The 21,564-nt window shown below is 54.7% G+C and overlaps 2 protein-coding genes across 2 annotated transcripts; both read right to left on the bottom strand.

Moving 5' to 3' along the window:
* Nucleotides 1–235: 235 nt before the first annotated feature.
* On the bottom strand, nt 236–16,545 carry Pank4 (pantothenate kinase 4 (inactive)). Its single transcript, XM_052178340.1, has 19 exons — nt 16,410–16,545; nt 11,863–11,945; nt 11,290–11,504; nt 10,909–11,092; nt 10,556–10,648; nt 10,069–10,222; nt 9,518–9,699; nt 8,855–8,936; nt 8,514–8,614; nt 6,297–6,452; nt 4,719–4,831; nt 4,504–4,591; nt 3,793–3,944; nt 2,932–2,987; nt 2,707–2,756; nt 2,099–2,203; nt 1,525–1,625; nt 1,323–1,391; nt 236–674 (listed from the first exon to the last, which is right to left on the bottom strand). Exons 1-19 carry the CDS (start codon nt 16,531–16,533, stop codon nt 461–463), a joined length of 2,322 nt encoding a protein of 773 aa, XP_052034300.1. The 5' UTR covers nt 16,534–16,545; the 3' UTR covers nt 236–460.
* Nucleotides 16,546–18,264: 1,719 nt separating this feature from the next.
* On the bottom strand, nt 18,265–20,133 carry Hes5 (hes family bHLH transcription factor 5). Its single transcript, XM_052178339.1, has 3 exons — nt 19,582–20,133; nt 19,330–19,495; nt 18,265–19,239 (listed from the first exon to the last, which is right to left on the bottom strand). Exons 1-3 carry the CDS (start codon nt 19,831–19,833, stop codon nt 18,959–18,961), a joined length of 699 nt encoding a protein of 232 aa, XP_052034299.1. The 5' UTR covers nt 19,834–20,133; the 3' UTR covers nt 18,265–18,958.
* Between the last annotated feature and the right edge of the window lie 1,431 nt (nt 20,134–21,564).

Genomic DNA, 21,564 nt, shown 5'->3' with positions numbered 1-21,564 from the left:
GCTGATGTTTGCTCCTTCTGAGTCAAGAAGCAGGAATGAGAGAAAACAATGGGACCCCACGTGGGGATGCAACAGAAATGGAGAGTTTAGCACTGACCAGCTCCAGAGGTGACTTGGGTAGTCAGCTGGAGCAGCCATAGTCCACTTGGGGCTGTGGGCATCTTCTCAGCAGCAGAGAAAGCAGATCTGGTCTCTGGGGGACCTCCTGTGCCAGGCAATGCTTCTCACCAGATGAATACATGTGTATTTATATATTTATATATATATGTATATATATATATATAAAAGATTATTTAACAGTTAAATACATTCCAACACTAGCGTCCCACAGGACAAATGCTGGGTTGGGTGGCCCTGGTACACGCACTGTCAGTCAATACTCCGGTGTGAACGCAGGTTCCTTGGAGTAAATCACATTCCTGATGAGGGATACACAGACGCATCTGGCAGAGTAGGTATCTCACTTGGTGGGAACCTCATATTTGAAGATGACGCTGAAGAGTTGTCCGCCCAGACGCTCGGCCAGCCAGGCGTTCTTCACCACGGCCAGCTTCAGACTCTCGCAGCGCAGCAACGCATGGTAGTTGGTGTGGATGGCGCGGCCCATTCCCTCGATGACGACCAGGTCGGCAGCACGCTCTCGCACCAGCACGGCCAGTCCCTTGTCGAGGCGGCTTCAGGGAAGAAGGTGGCACTGAGGTCATGCAGGGGACTGCACTGAGCACACCTTGGTAGACGTCAACCCGTTCCCTTGGAGGTGATGGCCAGCAGGGACACGGGGACCTTTCCCCAGCGACTCTTGCTAACTGGGGCATGTCCAAACCCAGACTCCTGCAGTGGCCAGGAGCTCCACTCCAGTACCACCTGCTTTCCTGACGCTCCCATTTCTGACATTCCCTTTGTCCAGTACAGTGCATCTCTCTGCAGAAAGCACTGAAGAGGCCAGCACAGTGGCTCAGTGGGCTTAGGCACTTTCTACCTAGTCTGATGACTTGAGTTTGGTCCATAGAACCCACAGGGTAAAAGGCAAAACCAACCCCTGCAAGTTGTTGTCTGAGATCAACACAAGCTATGGTGCTACAGCGTGCACACACACGCACACACATACACACAAAATGATAAGTGAATCAATGCCTATGCTCGTGGGATAAAGGGACAGCTCCCTGCTCCAGGATGGCCCTATAGCAGGAAGCCTGAGTCAGTTGCCTGTCAGCTCTACAGGCCACAGGAAGAAGTGGCTATATAGGTCATATTTAGGGCAAGCAGCAGCAAGGCTGGTTTTGGTGCCTTGCAAAGCAGGGTATAAAGGAAGGCTGGGTTACCTGAGATCTAGGCATGGAGAGCTGGAACCGGTCTGCACCAGCAGTAGCCTATCTTCTCTGAGTGCAGTGCTACAGAAAAAGCATGTGGTCAGGGCCCAGCCAAGCCTTCTGACACTGACCCTCCTTAGGAACCCTTTGCATATCTCCCAGTACTGGTTAGGCCCACCCCATGCCTGGCTCAACAGGGGTAGCCAGAACCTACCAGATGATGGGGTCCATGGCCGCAATGCGTTCTGCCACAATGAGAGACTCACTGTAGGTCACATCGTTCAGGGCAGGGCCTGAGTTGCATGCCAAGATGACCTATGGTTGGGGGGAGGGAGCAGCAGCTCTTTAGAACCTGGGCTGCTGCATATGCAGCCCAAACTCACCACAGCTGACCCTGGCAGGCTCCAAGCAGCAGTCAACTGATAGGCAGCAGGGCCCCAAACAATCTCAGGTCTCTGTGGCCTGAGAGAGGCAGAGCTGTGCTCAGAGGATGCTTTATTGCCTCCCATCCATCCCATCCTCAGCCTGCCTCCTGGGTCAGGATAACCTCTCCTGTATTCTCGAGCTTCTGGTAAATGCCTTTCCAGGAAGCTGGAAGCAGAGAACCCAGGCCTTAAGCTACAGCCCACACCCGACAGGCCCAGGTGCTCCTTGTCCTCACCTGCACTCACCTGCCACAAATGTAGGAGCTCTGACCACCGCCAGAAGCCCACGGCAACGCCAACCCCACCAACAGCACAGCAGAGAGCCCAGGGGAAGGGCCCCACCCACCCAGCCGTTTCACTCACCTCTGTCCCTCTAAAGAGTAGCTCCCTGACAAAGGGGAAGACTCCCAAAATGATGTCTATTCCACTGTTATCTGCGAAAATTAAGGCACATTTATGAGGGGGCCCCTGTAAGACAAAACCAGGACGTTCAGTTGGGAACAGGTGCACTCGAGCGCTTCACACTCCACTGCACTCTATACCCCCAACTCCCCGCGGGGCTGGGTCCAGCCACGGGGTCTCAGCGTGGGAGGCAACGGGGACAGGGCAGTTGGTCAGCCAGATGACCCAGCCAGTGGTCACTGCAGGTCATGCCAGGGCTGGGGACATCTTTTTCCCTGTGGTGCTGGGGATGGAACCCAGAGCTTTCACACACACGGAACAACTAATTGTCCTTTTTAAGGAGTCACACTTGACCCCGGGAATGGGGATTTCTGACTAGATTCTCTGCTGGCGGCTCTTAAGTTCTAAGTGGTGGGCTGCAGGTTATACCTGAGTCCCAGACCACAGTGTATGTGCTGTGTGTTACACCCATGTCACTGTAAGCCCAATGCCTTTGGTGGCCACCCTCTTTGGCTAAGTCCAGACTGTGCTCCAACCCCCAAGGGCAGAAGCAGAGGCACCTTACATACCTTTAACCTCTGGAGCCACTTGGTGTAGGAATCCACAAGCCAGGGCCGTTCTGTGAGGAGACAGGAACTGGTCAGGGAAGCTGAGGCACAATATCAAGGGCTTGTTTCAACAAGGCTCTCTCATCCCCTGAGCAACATGGCCACACGGCAACCAGGAACTGCCCCATCCTGCTGCTAACTTCAGCAGAGTCAGACAGAGCACCATAGAGCACACGGTGTCCATACCTTGCAATTTTCTCTTTGCTTCTTCAAACCCAAACTGGGGATCCGATTCCAGGACACTGTAGAAATGAGAAAATTGGAACAAAGCAGAAACCACAAACGAAGCCCAACCTCAGCACTCCTCCCCACGGCGAAGCATCTCCCAGCTGCACTGTGCTCGGCTGCCCTGCGTCGGCCTGGCCGGACCTCCACTGGGAAGGCGGCGTTGCTCAAGGCAGAGAGAGCATGCTGAGGACAGGAACAAATCCTTTCAGTATAGTGTTAAAAAGCTCAGTCCTGCGCGGGGCAGTGGAGCCAGCTCCTTCTATGACTGGCCACCACATACTGGGGTCTGCACCTCAAGTGGGTGGCTGGAATGAGGGTGAGGCAGGTGAACACCCTCTGCAATGTGCTCGAACACCAGTCAAGTAGCACGGTCACCCAGGGAGGCTGGGGCCTTGGGGACAGCAGCGACTCTACAGTTGCACCAGGAGAGGACCCTCAATGCTCCTTAGAAACACACTTGCCCCAGTGTTCAGCAGGTGCCAGCGCCTTTGCAAAGCACTTGGTTACATCAGACACCAAACAGGATCAATCCCTGCTGTATTTAGTAACTATGAATTTGGACTTTTACCTGGAAACGTCAGCCCTAACGCACAAATCAACCTCACCATGACATGTGCCTGCCCAGATCTCTGGCAGCACAAAGACCTGTGACTTTGTGCTCTTGCTCGTCACTGTTAAAGTAGGGCCAACCAACCCAGAACAAGTGGCTCTGGGTCTAGACTGCCTGGGGCGGACAGCCTGGTACCTCTGTCACAGAGTGACCAGTTCTAAGCCACCTCAGGAGGAGAAGGACCAGGTGTGCAGCCCTCAGATACCTACTCAGACACGGCCTTGGCTCCCCAGTCAAAGACGTTCCCAGCTAACAGCCCCTTCACCAGGGCGAGCTGCCGCTCCTCCCAGCCTAGGGAGTCCAGTGAGCGCGTCACACTCTGAAAGCATTTTAGTGCAAGGCCGTTTTCTTTCTGCTTCACCTGTGGGAAAGACACACAGGCATGGCTTTGTCGGTGCTCACCCTGAAGGTGGGCCCACACCCCTCGCTGTAGCCTTTAGGGAGGTCTCTGCAAGGCGGCAGATGAAGGGGGCTCACTGAGGACAGCAAACACTAACTGACCAGGGAGAAGGGGACACTTGGTGTCATGCTCCTGAGAGATGTCGCTCAGGCCTGGGAGTACCACGCTACTTACTGACCTGGGGCAGTCCTCGGGGCTACCTGGTGTTGGGTGAAGCAGGGAGGCACTTTGGCCCACGAGATTAAGTGGAGTCAGGAGGGCACTGAGTACGCACCCCTGGAAGCTACTGTGTATGGGCAACTGAGTAAGGACAATATGGCTGACAACAGGGAAAGAAGGGGCCCATGGCTCCTAGCCAGAGGGACGGAGGAGCGCTAACACACGGCTGCAGTGGCTGCACCCCAGCTCCTAGAGTAGAGCTGTGCACTGAGAACCAGGCAGTGTGAGTGCAGACCTCCCAAGGGTGGCACAGGAAAATGCTCCTGAGCCCTCTGCGCCTACCATAGCCTGTGTGGCTCACCTTGGAGTAGGGATCTGGGAAGTTGAATTCATTCAAACAGTGTTCTCTCGTGTCCAGCAGGCTGCGCACAGTCAGCGTCCCATAAGCACTGCGGACAAAACCAGGATTGAGGATGGCTGAAGAAGACAGAGCCCAGGAAAGCCCTGTACCCAGAAAGGTATCCTTCCTTCCTCAGGGGCCACAGGCAGGGGCTGGCCTGGGGTCACAGGACTCACAAGGGCTGGTGCCGCAGGGTCTGTAGTTTGCCCCAGTACTTCTGCCGGAACTTCTCTGCCCTCTCAACTGCATCCATGGATTCTGGCTGGCTGGCCACAGCTCGCTTCACCACCTGCCAACACCAGAGGGGTCAAATAAGGTCTTCCAGAGGCAGCACAGGCCGAGGGCAGGCACAGCCTGCTGAGGCTTTGCCCAGCTGTGCTGGGACATACTTGCACAGCTACAAGCACAGTAATGGTAATAGTGCTGTCTGTCTGGTACTTTAGCTTTCAAAGACACCACCCTTGCCTAGCTAGCATCCTGATGCTGCTTTGGGAGACAGAAAGAGACCATGGGGCTTCCCTGGCAGCTACAAAGACTAAGGCTCTGATTTATTCCAAGATTTGCTGCTTGGGACCCAGGGCTGTGTTCCTCATTCACCACACACCCAGATGTCTGAAAGAGGTTTAGGAATTCCTACAGTGGCCACAACCTTCGAGCCTGCCTGAGCTCGAGGTTTAGCCCTGCCCCACACCTCCCAGAAGCTGACACTACCACTATACACAGCGCTGGCATTGGAAAAGGTAGAAAACGCACAAGGAGGCGTATGGCTTGAATTTGAAGTGCTCCCAAAAGAGCCCACGTGTTGAAGGCTTGGTCCCTGATGCAAGCAGTACTCAGAGGCCGGCCTTTGGAAGGCGAGCTCTTCACTGATGGAATCAAAATGTTAAGACCATAGTGAAGTAGAATATGGGAGGTGGGGGCCTGGCTGAGGAAAAAGTCACTAGGGGCTTGCCCTGTGAGAGAGAAACTGTGTGTGTGTGTGTGTGTGTGTGTGTGTGTGTGTGTTTTTCCTGAGATAGGATCTTACTATCTAGCCCTGGCTGGCTTTGAACTCCCTATACAGACAAGACTGGCCTCTGACTCACTGAGATCTGCCTGCCTCTGCCTCCTGAGTACTGGCAACAAAGGCGTAGGCCATCACAACTGCCTTGAAGGATAACTCTTGTTCTGGCTCCTTCTAATCTCCCCCTCTCTGCCCCGAGTTGCCAGAGTTGGCAGCTTTGCTGTAGTGTGCCCGCCTTGCCATAGGGTCTTTCTACCATTTCTGTCAGACTCTGACATTGAGACAGAAAAGAATGAACAAAGAAACGGCACCACAAAGCAACATACAATCCTATTCACGCCAGAATCACAACAGGTGCCTGGCGTGGTGGTGCAGGCTACTGTAATCCCAGCACTCAGCAGGCTGAAGCAAAGGATCCAATCCTGAGCTACAGAGTAAAAGCTTTCTGCAAAAAAGGCCAAAAGCAAGGAGGCCTGCGTGATGGCTTACCTGCTGGAAAGATGTAAACAGTGAAGGCGCATGCTGCTCTGAAGAGCCGTGTCACTTGCTATGTCATGCCCATACCCTACACTCTGTCGGAGACAGGCATACTCTTTCCTTACTAAGACCACATGACCTCTGGAAGATGTGTCTGCCCTCTTCCCCTCCTTTCCCCTGTTGACCCTCGTAGGGATGGAGCCGGCTGAGCCCAGGAGCAGCCCAGGTGCTGGGAGACCACATGGTCTCCACTTGCTGTGTCTTGGAGCCTCACCCCATCCAGGGCCTCCTCGAAGCATGTGAGCCAGTACTGACGGGCCAGTGCATCATCGGTGAGGTCTACTGTGTCAGGCACATAGGAGGACGGGTCCAGGAGGAGGGGCAGGTTCACCAGGGGCCTCTCCAGACGGTCCATTTCCAACAGGTCAAACTACGAGGACAAGAAGAGGTCAGTGGGAAGGCTGCTGTCATAAAGGTCACAACTTGGATGTAAGCTCTGGCTTTCATCACGAATGCAGTAACTCCACCTGCCTTCTTGCAGCACCAGCCAGACTTCCTGGATTCTGCCCATGGCTTGGCTGTGGCTGTGAAGTGAGTCTATGCTTGAAAGCTTCAGATCAGCTCCCACCTGCTCCCTGAACCACCACCCACTTATTCTGACAGCAGCCTGTGGCTCCTAAGCTGGCCCTGGCTGCTCGCACACTGGCTCATGCTGCCTCCCTCCCGGCACTCAGCTTGAGTTGTATCTCTGGTTCTCAACGGTGCTGGGGAGCTGCAGTGCTAAGTCCCAGCAGCTCTCTGGCCCTCGGTCTCATCTGTGTGAGTTCTGGCAGACTTGCTGCTGGTACACGCCCTGGCATCTGTCTTGTCCAGCTGATATGCTGTCTGCACAAAGCACTACAGGGCTGCTCCTCATACACTGGCCCTGAGACTCCATCAGGAAAACCAGATACTTAGGTGGCCACATGAACTGAAGAGCCACTGGTGCCGAGCCCACATGTGTTCTGGAGCCATGGCCCGCCCTGCTAGCACTTTCTATTTTAAGTTGAGAGGGACAGAAACAGCGTGTGCACAGCAGTGAGGTGAACCATGCTGTCCGTGCCCAGCACCAGCTCTTGGCCCAGAGAAGTGTGACCTCTGCTCCAAAGCCGCCTCTGTTTGACCTCAAGTGTCTATCAGCCACACCACACTCCAGAACTCAAGCCCCTCTGCCAAGGGATTTCAACTGCAATGACTGAACATGAACTCTGGATTAAGACTCACAGCTTGGACAGAACCACAGGCGTAAATGCTTGCAAACCCCGGGGACACATACAGGTGGAAAGTTAGCAAGAAAGGTCTGAGAAATTCCCAAGCTGAGCAGAAACGGGCAGGGGTTGCCTACACTAACCACTGGGTCACCACTGATACCCCAGCCTCAGCGCCCCCTGCGCACAAGAACACATAGCTCTCCAGCTTCATGTCACTAGTTACTGCACTACCAGGTTTCCCATTCTGTAGGTCTTGCCATTGCCAGGGTGGGGCTGGCTTTCCTGGCAGAGATCCTGAGCCTTATCTCTGTGTCTCTTGGCACTGTTCACCTCTAAGACTGCTTAGCACCTGTCAGCTGTGTCTCTGTGACAAGTTATCCCAGCACAGGCGATGCAGGTCCCAAGGTGTGGGCCAGAGTGGGGCAGGCACCGCTCACCCTGCCGTGTTCTACTGAGGGAAGCGTGAGCCGCCTTTCAGTACCAACAGAAGAACAACTTTGATTGCCGTTGTCTCCCTTCATCTCAGGATCCACATGGTGGGCCACAACATGGCCACTTGACAAATTAAAAACCAAGGGTGGGAGATGCCCATTTCAGAGCAGCCTTCCCCGCCCGGCCTGGCCCACAGACAAATGCCCAGGGGGCATGTGGAGCGCTCTCACCGTAGAAGCCCGGACTCCCTACCAAGGGATGCTGGGTCACCACAGTGCCAGCGATCTTGTCCCAGGGCAGTGGCTTACTTCCTGCTTCTACAAGTTGCCTTTCATTCCAACTGCCCATTTCCCAGACATACATGGCATCTGAGTTACAAAAAGCTCCATAGCCAACTGTCAGACGGCCAAACAGCTCACAAAATGGCTACTACACCACAGAGCCCTAACGGAGGGCTCTAACAAGGCAGGTGCTAAGGAGTCTCCTAAGCCACCAGTTCTGCAGTGCTCAGCCTGCCTCTGGCCAGGTGAGCCCAATGTCTGCAGTCACAGTGGATTTCATCCTACTGTGGAGACAAGAGGAACAGATCTAAATCATTCCAGGGAGACTTCCCAAAAAACACAAATCTTCTGGCAGGGAACTCTGACAAAGGTAGACCTACTCGGCCTCTCAGGCTCCCGAGGGCTCTGGAAGCCTCTGTGCCTCCTGCCCTCTAGTCTAATTTGTCATCAACATAAAACCAGCCTGTGTGGCGAGAGGCCACAGTGGAGACGGCTGGGCAGGCTGCTCCGGAAGGGCCTGCTACTCACTGTGCCGCTCCTTGCCCGCTGTGTCGGGCACAGCTCGGGCGACGTGCTCATCAGCCCGGAGCTGGCTGCGTAGTTCTCACCCCAGCTGTACTGGTTTGGATCTGGAAAAACGAGAAGCTGGTCACCGTCTCAGCCTCGCCCTTGATTCAAAGGGGAAAGTAGAGGAGGAAAAGGGATAAAATCATTGGTCTATTTACATGCTACGGATTTCCCCTTTCTGTGGCTTCCTCGAGCCTCGTGCCCCACCCCCCGTTCCCCGCTCTCCCACCCGAGTGCCCAGCCAGGGGCGCAGGCCATGCCCTGCACAGCTGGCCACCACTCACTGCAGCGACTCTACTCACTGTCTTGCTCGGCTCCTTTTAAAAACGCCCCGATGGCTCCCAGGTAGCCTTCATGTCTCAGGAAGAGTGCCTGGACTTCACCCTGCCCCGGCCCAAGCCCACAGATAATGGGTCAGCGGCCAGTCAGATCCACTGTGGACCCACCACGCTAGGGCACCAGCTCCTTCAAGGCTGCCTGATAGATAGCCTGCCAACAGATGCCTGCATATCACAGGCTAGCCTGCCGGCTATGGAACCTGATGGGAAGACAGACTCCACAAACCCGCCCTGAGCTTGCTAGTGCCCATTCCTGAGCGCCAATCTATAGCACTCCACTAGCCCGCATACCCCAGACCCACGTGAGGCTCCCTCACTAAAGGACAGTCCCTGATTGCCCTTCATTGTAACAGGCTTACACCCAATGTACAGAGTGCCAAACTGGCTGGGAGGAAGGTGCAGTTGACCAGGTCTGGCTGGGCGGGAGAGCCAGCCATCTTATCTTCCCAAGGAGCCTGCTGGCAAGGAACTATGACTGTGCCCCAGCTCAGAGCATTGCAATGTGCCCCTCGGGTATGAGTTCTAGTCAGCAGGTGGCCATTTTGGGACAGTTTCAGGGGTATGTTGGAGCAACCAGGATGAGCTGAGCCCACACTAGTATGGGGACAGAAAATTAGGTGCGGTCACCTTGGAGAAGAAGTTAATGCTGTAGGTGATTGTGCGCATGGTCACAGGGTGACCCCGGATGAAGAAGCCCCCAAAGTAGACCCTGTCTAAGCCGTGAAGCTTAGCGTAGAGACAGGCGAGCTGTCCAATGTCATTGCTGATCATGTGCAGCAGGCTCTTGGCCATGTCTTCTTTGGAGAACTCTGAGAGGGGAATGAAAACAGAACCCAGGGCCTGAGGTCAGTGTCACTGGGTGACAGCCAGCCAGAGGGGAGGGGGCGGGAACAGAGCTCTGGGATGTGAGGCCCAACTCCATCCCAGATGAACGAGGCTTTGTTTCCAAGAAAGAACAAATATCCTAACTGCTTTTCCTAGCTTGTATTTTCCCAGAAATGGAGGCTGAGGTAGCCATCTGGCAATATTCTAATGAACTAGAGCGGGATTCTGGGAAGGTGAACCCTGGAGGCCCAACATGAACAGTCTCAGGGGGATCTGTGAGATCTGTCTCTCCACACTAGCAGGCACTGAAGCTGGCTGTGTCTGGGTCATTAAGGGCGGATCCCGGCAGGTACCTCTGTCGGCAGTGGCTGACTTCCCGAAACTGCTTGCGATGAGATTGCCGCTCAGGCCCAGGGTCTGGTGGGCCCCACCGTAGATGTCCTGGACCAGCATGTCCACATTGGCATGCCGGCCTCTGGAGGCCAGCTGCAGCAGCTCATCAAACTTCTGTGGAAGCAGAGCAGTGCACGGTAGTGAGGGCCGAGCAGCCAGTGCACCCTCACCACTCTGGACAGCAGAGAGGAGCCTGCAGTCAGATGTGAATGGCCCTCCCTCAGCACATGGGGCAAGGGCAGGTTCTGGCAAGCTGGACACTAGACCACTGAGCTGGCAGAGCTCTGGCAGTTCAAAGCCCTTGCCCTTCAGAATGTGAACGGCTCACTCAGTCACAGGGATCCACGACCTCTCCCTACAGCCAGGATAAAGGCTTGGGAGAGGCTTCTGCAGACATGTACTGAGGACCGTCTAAGAGCCACAGAGTGGGCATTCTGCAGGGAATACCTTTGTTTTGGTGAGCAGAGCCCCAAGGCCCCAGAAGGTGCCTCCTCCAATGGAGCTTCCACCAATCCACTCGAACCGGTCCTCTGTCTCCACCTAAGGAAGAACAGGGCATGCATTGGGCTGCAGGCCACATAGGCTGCTAGGATGCTGGCGTCAGGGCTGCCACGACCTTCCTCAAGAGTTTGCGAGCGAACCCTTGGTGGCACCGATGCAAGTGGTCAGTGCTCAACTATCATGACAATGATGGCTCTATGAAGGGTCAGACCTGTGCCATGCCCAGCAAAGGCTGTGACACAGCACACACACAGCCACCAGGCACTGAGCCTTTCAGCTGTCATTCTGTGGCCTCTCACCTTCACAATGGAGACGCCGGAGCCAATGTTGACTAGGAGGTAGGGGAAGATGTTGGGGTGGTTGGTTTGAAATCGGAACTCTGGGTCTGAGTCTTTCTGGTACATGAAGGCCTCATGTGGGATGTTCTTCAGCACGAAGTTGCACCCCTTAATCAAGCAGGTCATTACATCCTCTTTGTCTACCCTGGAAATGAAAGAACCTAGTCACAAGAGTCAACCAAGGTGCACCTGCTGGGAGGCAGCACAGAGCAGCCAGACTGCCCACCGGTTCTCAGCCAGCAAGGCCACCTGGGCAGCGCCCCCACACAGCACCACAATTAGCATGGAAGTTCAGGGCCCCACCACCACACTGCAGGCACCACAAGTCAGGTCCCTACTCACTTCAGACGCAGCTTCTCCTCGATGAGGTCCTTGAACTTGTAGGCTCCGCCCCCAGTGGCCTGGATGACCTTGGTCTCAGTGTTGACTAGGTGGTCTCTGATGAAGTCCAGGCAGGCTTCCATGTAGGTATTCTCAAACTTGATGAAATGCAGGCGAGCTGTGATCTCCTCCTGAACTGAGATCTCATAGGGCGGCTCATGGTCCTGTTCCATGTCCTGGGAAGAGTTAAGAAGTCTTCAAGAGGCAAGGATAGCCTCGAGCGCCCTGCCCCAGCACATTAAGCATTTACTCAACTGTGACACACAAAATACCTGACGTTAGCTTAGGCCAAGGCATAGACAGCAGAGAGAGGAAAAAGGCCTGCGTACAAGACAAGGAGCAGTGCAAGGGAAGGCATTCTCACAAAGGGTAGGAAAGGACACCTCACAAGAAGTCAGGGAAGAGCAATCAACTTCAGGACCATAGTGTTAACATATGTAAACAGCAGGGGACAACAAACAAAAATGACAATATGAAGTCCAAGGCTGGCGGGAAGCAGCTATCATGTCCATTTCCACTGATGCATCTGCCTACCTTTCCCGGGTGGTCAAAAGACCTCACTTTGGCCACTTTGTGCTGTACGGTGGAATAGTATGCCAACTTGGTCAATGATCCACCTACAAGGAGAAGACAAAAACCACGAAAAATTCAGGACAGTGCAAAGGAGACCCTTAGATCTGCCTCCTTCCTCCAAGCTCCCGGCGGTACTCAGACAGTTCAACAGTCTCGTCCTCCAACACTCGAGTCTGTGGACAAGGTGCTTAGTGCTTTATGAACTTAAGTCACGGATGAGAGGATCGGGTACCAATCACTGTGGGAAGGAACTTTTTTCTTCACAGGTCCTGTGCCCCACTCAGGATAGTAACTAATCTTGAGTTCAAGGCTTCCCTCCCCACACTCACAAAGCCTCGAGGCAGAGCCAGAGCCACTGCGCTCGGCTGTCCCCGGTTTTAAAGAAATTTAGTTTCCAAGATCTGGGGAGAGGCTCCGTGGATAAAGCATTAGCCTTGTCACCATGGGGGGCTGAGCTCAGATGCCCAGAACCCATAGGATGGTTAATACATGCTTATAACCCCAGCAATCACAAAATGGGAAGAAAAACAGATTCCTAGCCAGTCTAGCCTACTTGGTAAAGCTCCAGGCAAGTTAGAGATAAGAAGGTGAAGAAAGGTCTAAGGAACAGCCTGACGTGGGCCTCTGATCACCTCTCTCTAAACACTCAGTTACAAAACCAGGCCTGGACATGCAGCTGACTGTAATTCCAGCTAACAGGGAGGCGGAGGCAGGAGGATCACAAGTTCAAGGCTAGCTCAGACAGCTTAGTGTCAAACAATAAAACATGAGATGTGGGCTGAGGGCCGAGGACACCATGAAAGTGTGGTCTACTCTATGTGGAGTGTTTTCTTCCAGCTGGAAGAAGAAAGATGTCATTTGCAGGAAAGGGGAAACAAGCGGAGATGATCAGATTCGGTGAACCAAGCCAGTCTCAGAAAGAGACTTACTCCTCTCATTTGTGCTTCCTGGACTTTATATAGGCATGTAAAACTGTGTGTGTGTGTTTGTATACACGTGTGACAGGAGAGAGTAAGATGTCTGGGGAGACAAAATAAGGAGAGGGAGGGGCACAGCACAAGCAGAGAACAGGAGCGGAAATATCCTCGGCATACAAGGCACACATCTGAGGAGATAAAAAACAAAGAAAGGGATGGGGTGCAGCTCAGTGGTAGACACGTGCCTGCACATGTGGGCCCCAAATAAGCAGACCCGTCTGTCCACAGCTGACCTTTCATCTTAACAGATCAGGGTGGGTAATACCTGGCATCTTTGAGATGCACAGGGTCAGCAGGGAGGGCTTACCTACAGGGACTAGGGTCAGGAGCGGGCCCATGGAGCAGGCCAAGACCCACAAGTAGGCAAAGGAACTAAGTAAGTCACCAGCCTTCACCGGCCCCAGGCTTTTTTGTTTGCTGTTTTTAAAAATTTTTGTTTTTATATCGTAATTGTCAGGGGCATTATTTTTATTTCATGTGTATGGATGTCTTGCCTAAACAAATGCCTGAGCACCATGTCCATGAAGTGCCTGAGGAGGCCAGAAGAGGGCGTCGGTTCTCCTTGTGAATGGAGTTACAGGTGGTTGTTGGCCACCACATAGATGCTGGGAACTGAATGGAGTCCAATGAATGATCAGTGGTTTTTTTTTTCTACTGCTTATCCATTTTCTTCAGTTTGTGAGGCAGGGATTCATTATGCAGACCGAGCTGGCCTTGAACCTATGGAGTTCCATCTGCTTCTGCTTCCCAAGCGCTGGGATTAAAGGTATGCACCAATCGCCACACCTGGGGTCAGGCAGACTCTCCACATCTTTACATAGCCCTGTCACCATGGAATACTACACACTGCCAACCTCTGGGCTCCAGAAAAAGCACGAGTCCTCTGTCCACTTGAGCCACATACTCCATACACTGCACTGTCAGAGAAGTGCATGCCGAGGACAAGCTCCTGCAGGCAGAAAAGATACCTTCTAGTTTGTAGTTGCAATTGCAGATTCATGGGCCCCCAGGTAACACGTGGGGAAAATGGGACTGCCCGCAACCTGCTGTGGTGGCATCTCTCAGAGGCCTGACCAGGCAAAGGTTTCTCAGTGGCAGGGTAACGGTAAAACGGCTATTTGTAAGTGTTGGCTTTGAAGAAATACTAAGGGGATCAGATACTCAAATTCACAGACGTGCAGGACCAAGGTGCTTGGAGGCCAGAGTTCTCCCTTCTGTGAAACTGACACAATGCAGTCTGTCCTGTCCAAGCAGGACACGGAGAGGCCCATTTTTGGTTTAGTGAGTGCATCATGAGCTTTATCTCATCTGTGGCCATAGTCCTAAGCCTCCTGATCTCTCTTTCCTGCCCCTAATCCCAGCCTGTCCTCAGGCTTGTCTGATTCTAAATGCTTTTGTAATTCACTCTGAGGACACTCTGTTTCCTAAAAGACTGTGCAAAGGGACGGAGTTGTGCTTTAAGCAGGTCATCGGAAATCACAGGAAAGCCACTGAGATGGGTCAGGGTGTAGAGGTGCTTGCTGTCTGGAGTTTGATCCGCAGGACCCACATGGTGGAAGGAGAGAATCCCACCAAGTTGTCCTCTGACTTTCCCATGTACACTGCAGCCCCAGAAGGGCAGGAAAGCCTCGTGCTTACTACCCCAGAGTCTCTTCCTGCCTCTGTGCCCTTCCTACTGCCTGGGTTTCCAGAAGTGAATCATCTTGGCTGATATCAGTGTCCCCATCCAAGAAAGGGAAAGGGCTCGCCAAGTACGCAGAACAGCTGAGGCTTCCTGGATCCAGGGACACAGCGAGGAAAGGGGAAACAGGAGAAGTCTGTTTTTAAACAACACTGTGACAAGCATGTTTTGTAGGTTCCTGAGCTGTCAACCCCAACCTGAGCTGTGATCTCCCATCAGTTGCAGGGGAAAAAAAGGAAAAAAGAGAAAGGAAGGAAGAAAATTAAAAAAAGGTCTGTTCTCAGGAACGCATGACCTTCCAAGCTCAGATTCAGGACTCAGACTGACGGAAGCAAAACCCAACACTAAACATACCCTGCAGTGACCCTCCCTTGCAATGTCCTTCTGTCAAGAGAGCCCGTATCTGGCCTCAGGCCTTCAGTTTGAGGGCACCTCTCCACTACAGATCAGGTTTTATGGCTGTTGGTTAGATGGTCTCTGGGTACCACATAGATTATCTGAGATGAACCCTATTTTCTCAACTGCCTGATGATGCTCAAATTCATTTTCAACTGCTTTGCAGACATAGTTATTTAATTTTGTCTCCTTCCCAAAGAACAAGTGTAAGACCACCGAACAAAGCACAAAACCTAGCCAGGGAGTGAAGGTTTCGTAATCTTGGGACAGCTGCCTTGGGGGTCATTGGAGAGGTTTGGTTGTGGACAGTCCCCTCTGCTGGGGATGCAAGCTCATCACTTCTAGCTCAATATACAGCCAGTTACCACGTTATCTCAGGTGTTACTAGAATCTTGGCTGGTGCTACTCCCCCATCACCCCAGCCCTTGATAAAGCTGAAGCACAGGCCAGGCCAGTAGGCCATCTTTGCTTTCCCATCCACTCTCATTCCTCCCAAGAATGAGCACGTCAGAGACAACCCAAAAGGCAAGAGGGCAGGGAACATATTCAATATTCCAGTAGTAAAGAGAATCTTCAGTCTGTTAACAACCCAGGCTTTTCAAGAAGGCTAAGAGCCAGGAACACACCTATTCATTCACGGAGATAAGTCCAAGAGAGTGGCTGTTGCCCGGCTGTGTGGGGCCTCACTGACCACGCTGGCATCAAGAGACACACGGAAAAACGCCTGCAAGCAGTTGGGTGCAAAGCTCTCCAATAACATGACGCAAAGCAGAGTGTTTGGGGGACGGGGTGGGGGGATGTTGGCCGGTTCCCATCCTGGATCTGCTATCTACGAATCGAAAGAGCCCGGAGAAAACTAGCCTTGTTCTCCACATCTGCACACCAGGACGATGACAGAACCTCCCTGAGGACTTGTTAGTGAGCACGAGGCTGCCCAACGCGAGAAGGGGATCTAAGGTGGGTGTGGAGCGGGTCAGCAGGAAGGTGAACCACCAGGCTCGAAGGAGGCGGGGGCCGTAGCCACGGTCCACGCTGGGCGCTTTACAACTCAGAGCTCGACTAGTGTCCAGGCCCAACGTCCTCCACAGCTGTCTGGGAAGCTGGAGCTCCTGCGGACTGCGCCACGGGGTCAAGGCCAGCCACATCCCGGGGTATTCTGAGATTAGGACCCTCGAGGCTACCCGCCCCGCCCGTCCCTCCACCGAGCCACGCGGACTACGAGGCCCGACGTGCCCCGCTCCAAGCGCGCAGCGCCTACCGGGAGCTGGAGTCCGACAGCCGGCTCGGCCCCGCAACTTGATGCTGCACACACTATTAGTCCCAAGAGGCTGTGCGGCGACCCGTGAGGCTGTGCGCATGGCCCGCGCCCCCGCCCTTCGTCCTTCCCGCCGCCCCCGCTGGTCGCCCCTGCCCGCTGCTCTGGCCACCCTCTCGAGTGCCGGGTCCGCGTCTACCTATGTCAATGGCGAAGCGCTTGGCGTTCTCCAGGTTTCGGAAGATCTCGTCGGGGGGCAGCGTGATGCTCTTGTCCAGACTGTCCCCGCCGCTCCCGCCGCCACTCGCTCCACGCTCCGCCATTTTGAAAGTGCCCGGCCAGCCTCATCAGCCATGGAAATATATGCGCATATAATTGACTGCTAAACGACTGCGTGCATAAATTATGCTAATGTTCCCCGCCCCCTCGCCTGTGCTGGAGGCCAGGCCACTCGACTGTCCTAGACAAGTGTCCTTAGAGGCCAGGACTGCGGAAGGGAGGGCTGTTATTCTCCAAACTACCAATATGAAGCTTTTGGAATATTGTTCTTTCACTAAGCTGGCTAGATGCTAACTTGGGTTGAGCCTGGGGAACCTGTTTTCAGATCTGCTGTGAGGTTGGACCTGCAAGCTGGTGTAATTTCGATTTTTGCTAGGTTAACCCATCATCCCGGTTCCCCAAAGACGTGGGACCTTCAGTGCTAAAACTCCCATGTTAATTGGTGTAGTTTTAAGGACCCTACACACTCAAAGAATGCCCAGCCATGGGGAAGGGATATGGGATAGAGTCGTGTGTCTGCAGCTGGGGAAGATCGGTACTTTAATAGCAATCTGCAGAAAGTATAGGGGAGAGAGAAGAGAGTGCCTGAAAGAGGAGGCAGGGCTCCAAAGTGGATGTGATCTGGAGTTCCCGTTGACCTAAGTCCTTTGAGAGAGAGCACTGTGTCCTCCAAGAGGTCATAACTTAATCTCTTGCTCTTAGGTTCTGTCTGCAGGCCGTCGCTTAATTGACTTCCTAGGCTCCTGGAGCATAGGGTTGAGGCAATGCGCACAGGCTCAGCTGCCATATATCTAGATTGACTCAGGGAAGAGGAGCCTTGTATGTCTGAGCCTGCCAACAGAGTGGGCATACTCTGAGTGGGAGAGCCTGCTCCAGGATGGCAGGGCTCCTCAGAGTGAGGTGACTCAGCATCTTCAGTCCCTGTGAGTGGGGTATGCTTGGCCTGTGTTCAGGACACTCCACAAGGGCAGTTGCCTCTTCCCCTATTTGTAGATGCTCTGCTGCTCCCTTGGTAAGCTAAGTGAGTGAAGATGAGGTTCTCTGTCCTTGTTTACTCTATGTGGGTGGGCCTCAGCAGGATCCTCAGACAGAAAGGAATGAGAAGGGCGGGGGAAGGGGTGTTGATGAACTGCTGGATGGGTAAGATCCAGTAGGGGCAGGGGCCACATCTGTGACTTTGTCATTCAAAAGACATGAGGACACACCTTCCCACTCCTTGCTCCATGGGTTTTGCCCTTGAGACACCCGGAAACTGTGGTTCTAGAGCCCTGTGAACTTAACCAATCTTCTTATAGCCTGCCTTAGCAATGGACCGACCATACCTACCAGGTTCATGGCTTGGATGGAATGGGTCAGCCCTGGCCTGGCCACCTTGTGGAAGGGGAGGGCATTATGAACTGCCTAGGCAGGTGGACTAAGGGAAGCGGGAGCTAGAATGGATACTTTCTCAGGTTTGGCACAGCGGAGCCTCTTGCTGCTGCAAGGGGTCCACTGAGGCCCTCAGCTTCCTCTCAGTGGACAGAGTGGAGGATCTGCAGTTGTTAGGATCCCTTCCCCCACCCTCGCTTGGGAGCTAGCGGGAACCCACGGCCGCCCACGTCTTGTTCACCATGAGAGCACAGCTCCTCTTCATCTCCCACCCGCCCTTTTTCTCTATGTCAGAGGACCACCAACAAGCACCCCTCCTGATCCTGGTTTGTGACATGGTAGATCCACCGCCGGTCGAGGGGCAGGCCACTCCTATGGCTGCCAAGGACAGACCAGAGGCACAGACATGGAGGGCTTGATATTTTATTTGAAGCCTTCAGAACAGCCCGTGTTCTCCCACATGACCAAGAGTTCAAATTCTAAGTACAAAATCGTGCCCACATGCACCCACCCATACAAAGGAATCCTTTAAGGATCGTCCTGGAGATCCCCACCCTCCCAGACAGCCCACTGTGAGCGTGCATCAGACAGCCAAGGCCATGCGGACCTTAAGATGAGGTCCCATGGGCCCTACGCCCACGCAGGGTGCTTTCCTATGAGGAAACACCTGCAGTTCCGCCTTCACAAAAGGCAAATGTGCCCAGGGCACAGCCCGCCTGCAGGGTGCTTGCCCAGCAGCAGCGGGCCCTGAAGAAAGTCCTCTACGGGCTGGGGTGAGCCAACCCCCGACTCTACAAATATCATAGAACCCCCGGTGGTGACCGGAAACTTCGCAGAAGTCACTTGCTGAAATGCAAACACAAAACAACCCCACAGGGTTGGACAGGTGGCAGAGGGTGGGCCCTGATTATCCCCAAATAACAACTCTGCACACACATTCTCTAAGAATGACCCTCCTGCTGGCCAGCCAGCCTGGGGAGGGAGCCTTCGGAAGAAGGTAGCGGCCAACCTGGGGCTGAACAGTGGCTGGGGAATGTCTTCCCACATCCAGAGGACTGAGCTTGTCCTCTGGTCTGCTCCAGGCACCCATCGGCCGCTGGGTCACCAGGGCCTCCAGAGGCCGCAGGCGGGTTGGCGCGAGGTGGAAACGGCGGCAGCCGCCTTCGCGGATGAGCGCGCCGGTTGGGGCGCAGCGCCGGGCACCGGGGGCTCCTTGGCAGGCGCGGCTGGAGCTGGGGGTCGCTGGAAGTGGTAAAGCAGCTTCATCTGCGTGTCGCTGGCGGCGTGCAGGGTCAGGAACTGCACCGCCTCCTGCAGGCACCACGAGTAGCCCTCACTGTAGTCCTGGTGCAAGCTCTTGGGGCCGGCGGCCGCGGCGAAGGCTGTGGGGAGACGGAGCGGCATGAGTGGGACGCGCGCGGTGGGAGCCACACCAGCGGGGAGCAGGAGGCGGGCGCAGGCGCCGGGCTCACCTTTGCTGTGCTTTAGGTAGCTGACGGCCATCTCCAGGATGTCGGCCTTCTCCAGTTTGGAGTTGGGCTGGTGTCGCGCGAACTCCTGCTCCAGCAGCAGCTTCAGCTGCTCTATGCTGCTGTTGATGCGGTCCCGACGCATCTTCTCCACCACCGGCTTCCGCAGCTGCAGGAGGAGAGGCGTCAGGTGGGCGGCGGACGCCGGAGGCCCGGGGGAAACGGGACGGCGTGCGCCGGGCGAGTGGCACTTACTCGGTTTTTCTCCTTGGGACTGAGCATCTCCACCGCCACGGTACTTGGGGCCATGCCTGGAGCTCTGGAGGCGATTGGCGAGCGGAGCGGAGCGTGTAGAGCCAGGCGTCCTGGGCTGGCGCGGCCCGGACCCCAGCACGCCAGCCCTATATAGGCGCGGGCAGTGGCTCGGCGCCTGGGGTCCGGGTGCCGCGGCCGTTCCCACACTCGGCGGCCAATGGCGGCGCCGGCCGCACAAAGGCGCCGGCCCATTAGCGCACGCTAAATTGCCTGTGAATTGGCGCGGGCACAATGGTCGCTCCCCGAGGAGCAGGTGGGCCGCGCGGCACAATGTCCGGGCTGTGGGAACGCGCTCGCCCTCATTAGCATCCCGGGGCCTGATGCTGAGAGCCCCGCGCCTCAATATGCTGCCTTTTCCCAGGCCGCGGAGAGGTGGGGAGGGCAGGAAGGAGTGCTCCCCCCTTCTCTCCCTTCCTCCCTCCCACTCCCCAGAGGCTCCCCACCGCTGGCTGGCAGAGGCCACAGGCGCAGAGAAATGAGAGTTTTACAATGAACAGACAGCGGCTTCCAGAGGAGTGGGCACCCTCCCCAGCTGGGACCTGTTGCCCAGAGGCACTCCCTCAAACAGATGCTGCTGCCGTGCCATTCGCAGGTATAGGATGAGTGAGGGACTCGGGTGTTTAGGATTTAGGACTCAGATGCTTTATTGCCAGTTCCCCAAACTGTCAGTTGAGAGGAATGACTTCTCCGCAGCTAGAAATGGCTACCGCATGGAGCCTGCCAGGCATACTTCTAGGCTAGCTGAATTTGCTTTGTATAGTGCCTAGCATGAAGCCCGCAGGAACCCCTGCACCCACAGGGTTATCTGGGCTGCTCTTAGGTCACCGGGTGCCACAATGCATCTCTGAAACAGTACGACCTTGCCTCCTTCATGCTGTCTGTGATCACTGCTCTCATGGCTTTTAGGAAACCTTGGCTGCCCTTAACTCCTCTCATGATGCACACCCCCCACGTGTATGTGTGCGTTCCAGTTTCACTCAGCATTTTGTGTGGATAGGTATAAGGAGGGAGGAGACCTGAGAATAAGCCCCCGTATGAATGCTGTGCCCGTGTGGATGGGACCTTTTGGAAGAACTGGTAACTGTGGTGCCTAACCAGGTGACCCTTGGAAAAACTGGTAACTGTGGTGCCTAACCAGGTGACCTTACTAGTCACACCCTGGACACCTAGGGGGTGGCCATGTGGGAGTGTCCCTCCATCTGGAACCTGTACTATTTCCCCAATACTCTGAGAGGCTGAGGGAGGAGATGAGGCCTGTGCTGCCTCCCAGGGGCAACTTGGCCAGATCCAAAACAATAGCCAGTGCAGAATGAAACCAGCTTCTCTGCATGGATGTCAGCCATGTCTGAGCTCAGGAACCAAAGGGCCTTCACAGTGTCCACTCAGGGCCCTCCTGTTATGGTAGTGGCCCACTGCTGTAAGTGATCTATTCATCAGGTCTTGTACCAGAAGCTCTTAGCACAGGGGGTTGTTGGGTTACCATGGATGGAAGCATCTGAGACAGAGGCTTGGCTTTGAGACAGCACGGGATGGTCTGTCTAATATAAGATACAGGTGCAGAATTCACCTCCCCTAGACACTGCCACACACACATACCCAGTTCCTCTCTGAGGGCCCTGTTTGATATAGAAGGGCAGAGGTACCCTATAAGCTCAGGACGGAGGCTCAGAGCTGTGTGCCTAGGCCTCTGCTTCTTCAGCCCTGTGGATGAGCAGTGGCTGGCACTATGTGGTGGGCAAGCAGCCTCCTCAGACTACAAGGCAGAGGAGCCCTGGTGGTGCTCAGTGAGATCTTGTTTGCAGCCAACAAGAAGTTCACACCATGCCGTGGATCTTGGATTCCTGGGAGTAGGGAGGGCAGGAAAACCTGGTCACCCGTGTGCTTGCCTGTCCTATATGCCCTGCAAGAAGGGCTCAGGAGCCC

Source organism: Apodemus sylvaticus, chromosome 3 (assembly GCF_947179515.1).
Source record: "Apodemus sylvaticus chromosome 3, mApoSyl1.1, whole genome shotgun sequence".
Classification (NCBI taxonomy): domain Eukaryota; kingdom Metazoa; phylum Chordata; class Mammalia; order Rodentia; family Muridae; genus Apodemus; species Apodemus sylvaticus.
Note: the sequence above shows the minus strand (reverse complement) of the source record. Positions and strands in the feature narration are given on the sequence as shown.

Coding starts and splice junctions, on each gene's coding strand:
- Pank4 (XM_052178340.1), bottom strand. CDS start 16,533: ATGGCGGAGCGTGGAGCGAGTGGCGGCGGGAGCGGCGGGGACAGTCTG. Junction 11,093..11,289: donor GAGGAGAAGCTGCGTCTGAA/GTGAGTAGGGAC, acceptor TTTCATTTCCAG/GGTAGACAAAGAGGATGTAA. Junction 3,945..4,503: donor TCCCAGATCCCTACTCCAAG/GTGAGCCACACA, acceptor TCTTTCCCACAG/GTGAAGCAGAAAGAAAACGG.
- Hes5 (XM_052178339.1), bottom strand. CDS start 19,833: ATGGGCCGGCGCCTTTGTGCGGCCGGCGCCGCCATTGGCCGCCGAGTG. Junction 19,496..19,581: donor GTCCCAAGGAGAAAAACCGA/GTAAGTGCCACT, acceptor CTCCTCCTGCAG/CTGCGGAAGCCGGTGGTGGA. Junction 19,240..19,329: donor CTACCTAAAGCACAGCAAAG/GTGAGCCCGGCG, acceptor GTCTCCCCACAG/CCTTCGCCGCGGCCGCCGGC.